At 41.4% G+C, this 8235-nt stretch overlaps 1 protein-coding gene across 1 annotated transcript in view; it reads right to left on the minus strand.

The window, feature by feature from the left end:
• Nucleotides 1-1991, minus strand: part of ITIH2 (inter-alpha-trypsin inhibitor heavy chain 2) — a 47430-nt gene extending 45439 nt beyond the window's left edge. The window contains exons 1-2 of the mRNA XM_045285584.1: nt 1801-1991; nt 890-964 (exon numbers count right to left, since the gene is read on the minus strand). Coding sequence (XP_045141519.1) covers nt 890-964; nt 1801-1884 — 159 coding nt within the window. The 5' untranslated portion in view covers nt 1885-1991. The remainder of the gene's footprint in view (nt 1-889; nt 965-1800) is intronic.
• Between the last annotated feature and the right edge of the window lie 6244 nt (nt 1992-8235).

The following is an 8235-nucleotide window of genomic DNA, read 5'->3' on the forward strand; positions in this document are numbered from 1 at the left end:
GATACTTATGTGTTTCATCCATGCTATACTGCACCCTGAATTACTCATTCTACCCCCCCTCCACCACCATGTGGCCCCTCTGTGAGGGACTGTTCAATTGTCTTGCAGGTGGGATTTGGTCTCCACTTTGTCTCTTGGACTTTTTGAGTGTGTTCTTCAATGACTACGTTTTCTCTCTTAAAACGATGAAGACTCTGAAATGTTGAATTGCTTATTGGATTTTAATATGATTGATCTATCAAATACTCAAATGTCCATAAAGTGAAAAATTCATACCTGCACAAAATAGGTCATTGGTCAGCCTACCTTTGCTCCCATAAATGTTTTCTTTCTTAGCATGTGAGCTTTATGTGTGTGTGTGTGGGGGAAACTCCCACATTCTTTCAGGCATCCCAGAGAACTCATCTCATTAATTAGAGGACCTTGTCTATGTTTCTGCTGCAGGCTCTTGGATGCTGTCTCCAGCAGGCCAGTGGCCCTGCCTCAGGCGCTCTCTGCGATAGTGGCCGGCAGAAGAAGATTACGGCTGCCACAGGGACTCTCTGTGACTGCGGGGATAAGAAGTACCCTCCGCATAGAAATGATTCATTGTAAGGCAGTAACATCGTTCCATAATCTTGCGTATTGAAGGAGACACATAGCCGTGTATCCTTGAAGGGGCTAAGGTAGCTATTATGGTTTGGAGTCTCTGAAGGGCATGTATTCATTTCACCTTATTGGACAATATTTCCAACTAGGTACAAAACTATTGGATTCTTATCAGCTAGGGAGAGAGAGAGCGAGAGAGCGAACTCTTGAGAATCTATAACAGGTATGTTAACACTGATTTTCCTTTTTCCATGATGGTCTCTTTCACTTATTTTCCCTTTTAGAATAAAGCTTACTATACCTGATACCTCCGGTTCTCTGGTACAAATTGAAATTTTCCTGGGGCGAGCTCCACAAGATCTCCATATTCGGCAAACTTAAAAAGAATTTAGAATGATTATCTCTATATATTTTATTTAAATTAAGTGTCAAAGAAGCAAAATAGTCAGATTTTGAAACAGTCGCGGCCAGGTACAAAGCTATTCATTATATTATTTTACATTCTTTTCGGGCCATTTCATTAGCTTGTTCAATGATTTCTTGAATACATTTATGCTTGTGCTAGTTTTACACAAGCAGACCGCCTCATTTGTCTCCCATGGAGTGGCTGGTGGGCTTAAACCACCAACCTTTCTGTTAGCAGTTGAGTGCTTCAAACACTGAGATACTATGGCTCCTCATAATGCTAACAAAACCACTGTCATGAATCTTGGTTTCGGACTCCTAGCAACCTCTACGTGGGATTTTTGAGGTGGTAAATCTTTACTAAAGTAGATAGTGTCATCATTCTCTCATGCAGTGGCTAGTGGTTTTGAACTGTTGACTCTGCAGTTAGCAGACCAACATTTTACCTGACAGTGCCACCAGAGCTCCTTAATGGTAATCGTAAGTAATGATTATTAAATTCTTGCTATTGCCAGGCAGTTACGTTATTTCCCATGACAACTCTTTGGGTTAGGTATATTTTTATAAACCCTAACTTTGTTTTAAGGTAAGGAATGATGTGCTTCCCCTGAACCTAATTCACATTTAAAACTTGTTAGTGATTTAAAAGGCAAATATACTTCCCAGGAATGATGACGGTAAACACTTGTTACAGGAATATGATCATCCATTTTCATCTGACACAGTCTCGTTATTGGATAGAAATAGGGTAGTTACAGAGCACAGAGAGTCTAGGCCAACAACAAGGAGGCTTCTGGGAGTACTTACTTCAGGAAGTCCATTTGTGGGGATTTCCAAGCCTTGAGCCTCGGAAAGAAATAGCCAGGAAAACAAGCAGAGGAGTCCTTTCATTCTGGGAGCCGGCTCTGCCAGGCTTCCCAGGCCAGATGGCCGTGGAGAATTCCGCCTCTTCCTACTGAACCCAGGTCAAAGAACAAGAGAGGGAGATGGTCGTTTTGAAAAGGAAGGAAAAGAAGTAGAAAGCTCTCAAACTTTGTTCAAAAACAGGACAAATATTTGTTCTGGAGCTCCAGCCTGAGCTGTGTGGGAGGATCAGACACGCAGAGGTTATTCAAACAGCAGTCACCAGGCTGTAAGAACAAGTCAGACTCAGAGATAGGTGACTTATTTTTTTTTAAGCTTCTGCTGATTTTTGTTGATCTAAAAGGTCAGAGGGATATTAAGATTATTGTTTTTCTCTTTAAGGAGTCAAGTGAATGCTTCCCAAATGTCGTCGACCACCCCTGGAGGGTTCTTGGATGAGCCCTGATGGCTTAGGTGTGATGCATATGAGCTGCTAACTGCAAACCAGCAGTTCGAAACCACCGGCCTCTGTGTGGAGGGAAAAGATGAGACTTTCTACTCTAGTGATTCTACACCGGTGATTCTAACACTGGATACTAATAGATAAGTACTTATATAGCTAACTTATTTTCTAACTTAATAAACAGACTATGAACTATTGATGTTAGTGTTCCCATAGTAAAATGTATTGAATTCAAAAACTATAGCAGACAAAAGGTAATAAAAGCAAAAGAAATAAACAACAACAACAACAACAACAACAACAAAAACACCTAAAAGCACACCATGGTTTTTTAAACAATAAGAATTATGCCAAGGTTTTCAGAGATCACAAAACACAAAACAAAAAAGAAACCATGTTGTTTGGTAAAATGTAGACATCTGCCAATGGAATAAAATAGTGAGTCCAAGAATACACTTCATACAGAACGTATTACAAACCAATAACAACAAAACAGTGAGGATAAATGCTGCAGGGACCATTGATCATGGGTAAATCTGCTCAAAACTCAACTCAGATTCAGAAGCCGACGTAGATCGTGGTTTCATTGACGGAAGCAGAGAATTCTAGAAAGATTTTTATCTGTGTTTTATTGACTGGAAGGCATCAGGTATGGATTGTGGAAAAAGCTGTAAGAGTCCCCAATAAAATGATTTAAAAGAAAAAAAAAGGCGTTGGACTGCATGGGTCATAACAAATTATGAATACTATTGCGAAGAATGAGAATTCCAGAGCACTTCACTGTGCTCATGCAGAACCCAGCTGTAGACCAAGGGCATTAGTGTGTCCAGAACAAGGGTCCTGCTCGCTTTGAAATCAGGTAAAGTGTGAGCCGACCTTGTATCCTTTTACCACACTTACTCAATCTGTGTATGCAACAAATACTCCGAGAACTTGGACTGTTTGCATGATGTGGCATTAGGATCAGAGGAAGACTCATTAGCCACACTATTTGTTGAAAACAGAGATGGTTTGAAGCACTTATTGGTGAACATCAATGTCTCTAGCCTTTAGTATGGGTTACACCTCAGCTCAAAGAAAACAAAAGTTCCTTACCACTAGGCCAATAATAACATCATCCTAAACAGAGAAAGTTGTCAAAGATTTCATTTTACTTGGACCCACAGTTAATGCTTATAGAAGCAGGAGCCAAGAAATCAAACAATGTATTACATTGGGCAAATCTGCAAAAATCTCTTTGCAAATAAGATGTCACTTTGAAGATTGAGGTTTGCCTGATTCAAGCCATGGACCTTTTATTTATTTATAAATCATTTTATTGGGGGCTCATACAACTTTTATCACAATCCATACATACATGCATTGTGTCAAGCACATTTGTACATTCGTTGCCCTCATCATTCTCAAAACATTTGCTCTCCACTTAAGCCCTTGGCATCAGCTCATTTTTCCCCCTCCCTCCCTGCTCCCCTTTCCCTCATGAACCCTTGATAATTTATAAGCCATGGGCCTTTTAGTCTCCTCATAAGCACGTGAAAGCTGGAGAATGAACAAGGATGACCAGAGAAGAACAAAGACCTTCGAATTATGGAGTTGATGAAGCCTATTGATATTATTTTGGACTGCAAGGAGAGCGGGCTCATCTGTCCTGGAAGAAATACAGTCTGAGTGTCCTTCAGAGGGCAGGCTGGCGAGTCTGTCTCCTAGGCTTCGGACACCGATCCGGAGAGACCAGCCTCTAGAAAAGGATCTCATGCTGGAGAGAGTGGAGGGTCCGTGCGAAAGAAGAGCCTCAGCAAGCCGTCTCGACACAGTGGCTGCAACCATGTGCTCAGTCAGGGCAATCATTGTGAGGAGGTGCAGGATCGGGAGTGCTTCATCCTCTTCTACCAGCTCAGCATCACCTAGCCACAGCAACAATTCATGGCCGAATGAACTTTAATTCATACCTTACATCGCAGGTAGCACGTTTTGAGGGATTTCATGTCAACCACGATACTAATGGAAACTGGAAAGCTTACATGCACCACTTCAGCTTCCAGGTATTTCAGATGTAAAGTAAATAATGAAATGAGGAATAGGTATGTGATGAGTATAAGTGGTTAATAGCTACGATCCAAGTGGTTTAAGAGACTGATGCTAAATATAGCAATTAATATGTGGCAATTACTGAGCACTTATTTATTTGTTGCTAGGCAGTGAGCTAAGTTGCAACCCTGTTTCTTCCCTCATTTTATAGATGAAAGAATTGAGGCTCCAAGGTTTCATGTGCTTGGCTGAAGTGCACTGAAGGCAGGAGGTGAACACAGGTCTGGGAGCCAAAGCCTTCCTCCGTTACTGAACGGGCTCATATAAGAAGACATGGCTCTTCCTTAGGCTGAGGGAAGTAGATGCGCCACCAGTTTCCACATAGGATAATGCGGATAGTAGATTGCCACAGGTTGAACTGCTCACATGACACCAATGAACATAGAAGCAACTTTAATTTACTACCAAATATGTATTACACTAGGAAACTACGAATTTTTAAAAAGTATTGAATTAAGGGTGATGGAGAAACATATACTCACACACTGCTGGGACCGCTGTAAGCTGGCTTAGGCTTTCTGGTGAGTAATATGAAAAATATAAGTCATGAACTATAAAATTGTCTTTACACTATTTCTACCTGGAAGAACAAATTCCCAGGAAATAATACAAAAGGTAAAGCAAGAGAACGTTCATACCAGTGAAAAATAAACAAGCACAATGATGTTTGTTTGGGAAGTGAGGAAATAGTTAAGAAAATAGTTGAGATAATGGGTGTATGAATATCGTAAGGAGTACCAGAAGACTTGGTGGAGGCCCTGTTATATAGACTGAGCACTGGGTACATAAAATCAGTGCTAGACAGTTCCTGCCCACCAGGAGCTCAGAGTGGAAGTGGGAAAGGGCTTGTAAGGGTTCAACAGTGCACTACAGCAGGGGAGAAACTGGAGAGTCCTATACAGTACACAAGGAGGTGTGATCCATTCACTGAAAATGATTATTTCACTTTTTTTGTTGTTGAAAGTACACACAGCAAAATATATACACCAATCCAACAATTTCTCTATATACAATTAATTGACATTGAATACATCCTTCAAGTTGTACAACCATTCTCTCGCTCTCTTTTTTGGAGTTACTTCTCCCCAGTAATATAAATTCATTGCTTCCTAAATTTCTTTGCTAACCTTTCAAGTTGATATTGTGAATTTGAGCTTATAGAGATGGTTCTTTAAAAGAGATCAATGCTCTTCCCAACAGGAAGGCTGAAGACAAAGCAGATGCCTAAGCAAATGTGGTGAAGAAAGTTGATGGTGCCGGGCTATCAAAAGATATAGTGTATGGAGTCTTAAAGGCTTGAAGATAAGCAAATGGCCCTCTAGCTGAGAAGCAACAAAGCCCACATGGAAGACACACACCAGCCTGTGTTATCATGAGGTGTTGATGGGATCAAGCATCAGGCATCAAAGAACAAAAAAATCCTATCATTGTGAATGAGGGGGAGTGCAGACTGGGAACCCAAAGCCCATCTGTAGGCAACTGGACATCCATTTACAGAAGGGTCGTAGGGAAGTGACGAGCTAGTCAGGGTGCAGTATAGCACCAATGAAACATACAACTTTCCTCTAGTTCTTTAATGCTTCCTCCCGTGCCCCGCCTCCCACTATCATGATCCCAATTCTATCTTACAAATCTGGCTAGACCAGAGGTGGCACACTGGTACCGATAAGGTAGAAACACAGGGAATCTAGGACAGATAAAACCCTCAGGACCAATAATTAGAATAGCCATACCAGGAGGGGGAAAGGGAGGATGGGGTAGAAAAAGGGAACCGATCACAATGATCTACATATAACCCCGTCCCTGGGGAATGGACAACAGAAAAGTGGGTGAATGGAGACATCGGACAGTGTAAGACATGAAAAAGTAATAATAATTTATAAATTATCAAGGGTTCATGAGGGCGGGAGGATGGGAGAGGGAGGGGGGAAAATGAGGAGCTGATACCAAGGGCTCAATTAGAAAGAAATTTTTTTGAGAATGATGATGGCAAAAACATAAAATGTGCTTGACACAATGGATGTATGTATGGATTGTGAGAAGCGTTGTATGAGCTCCCAATAAAATGATTAAAAAGGAAAAAAGAGCTCAATGCTCAAAGCAGACATTCTTTACTAATTAAGTTGAACTGTTGTTCAATTCAGAAGCCCTGGTAGCTTGGTATGTTATGCATTGGTTTGCTAACCAGAAGGTCAGTGGTTCAAATCCAGCCAGTACTCTGAGGGAGAAAGATGAGGCTCTTTGTTCCCATAAATACTCGCAGTTTTGGACATCCTACATAGGGGTCACTATGAATGGGGTCTGGCAATAGGTTTGGTTTAGGTGATTTTTTGTTTTAAGGTGTAGAGATTATCTCAGGCCAAAAGTTTAAAGGGTTCATCCAGATGAATTCCTATCTTCAAAAAGTCTAAATGTCCTGGGAATTTGAAATTCTGTTCTGCACTCCCCAATCTATCCTCTCCCTTTAAGTCAAGATTTGTCTGTACAATTTTTGGTGATCAACTCACTTTGATAAGTAGGGACACATTTCACAGAAAAGTTGCATGCTTTCGTTGGGTCTAGTAGGATGAATAGGAGTTCTCCAGGCTGGCAATGGGAGAATCCCACTCAGTGAGTGAGCCAGGGCATCCAAGGAAATGGAGATAGAGTGAGGAGTGAAAAAGAGCAGGGTGCCACGGTGGACCATGGAGAACCTGATGAGCCAGGTCAAAGGAGCTTGAACTTTGCCCTCTTGGCCGTGGGAACCTAGCCAAGGATTTTTAGGAGAGAAGCAGGAAAAGGTTGGCATTTGATAAAGATCACTTAGGATGCAACAAGTGTGATGGAAAGGGCAAGACAAGAAACTAGTTGGCTATTTCAGAGACTCTAGCACAGTGGTTCTCAACCTCTGGGTCACGACCCCTTTGGGGGTTGAACAACCCTTTCATAGGGGTTGCCTAAGACCATCAGAAAACACATAGTATTTCCAATGGTTTTAGGAACCAAGGCGCCATCTCCAGGCAGGTCTGCCCACATGCAGATATGCCCACATACAAGTACCTGGCGTGAAGACTGATACCCATGCTACACCATGCTTCCAGACAAAATTTCATTGACTTGTCATTAGAAATAAATATTTCACAATCTATCATGACATATTGTTTTTGTGATTAATCACTATGCTTTAATTATGTTCAATTTGTAACCATGGAAATACATCCTGCCTATCAGATATTTACATGATGATTCATAACAGTAGCAAAATGACAGTGATGAAGTAGCAACGAAAATAGTGTTATGGTCAGGGGTCACCACCACATGAGGAACTGTCTGAAAGGGTGGCGGCATGAGGAAGGTTGAGGACCGCTGCTCTAGCAGGACTCTCATAGAGATGTCATGGGGTTCTAAGCATAGGTCCTTAAACTTATTTGGCTTACTGCTCCCTTTTCAGAACAAAATGACTCAGCCACCCCTGGCAACGAAAAGCTTTTGTGTTCTAGCCCACAATTGAGGATAAAGTGTAGGTATCCATTTTTGCTGTGCGCCTAGATTATTCCAGTGCCCCAGGGTCAGTATCATCCACTTTGAGAAACACTGTTCTAAATCTAAGGGGATAGTAGTGAGGATAGCCTTAGGCAATGGATTCATGATCTATAACATATGTTACATTTCTCAATGTTCAACCATTTCTGTTCTTTTGATAGATAAAAGTATATTGTTGATGATAACCCAAAACAAACCCACTACCATTATTGATTCTGACTCATAGGGAGCCCGTTGGAGAGACTAGAACTTCCGCCATAGGATTTCCAAGGCTCTTAATCTTTACAGAGTCAGACTGCCACATCTTTCTCCCTCAGAGCCCTGGG

This window comes from Echinops telfairi, unplaced genomic scaffold, assembly GCF_000313985.2.
Source record: "Echinops telfairi isolate 266 unplaced genomic scaffold, ASM31398v2 ScPeMD7_7473;HRSCAF=8511, whole genome shotgun sequence".
Classification (NCBI taxonomy): Eukaryota; Metazoa; Chordata; class Mammalia; order Afrosoricida; family Tenrecidae; genus Echinops; species Echinops telfairi.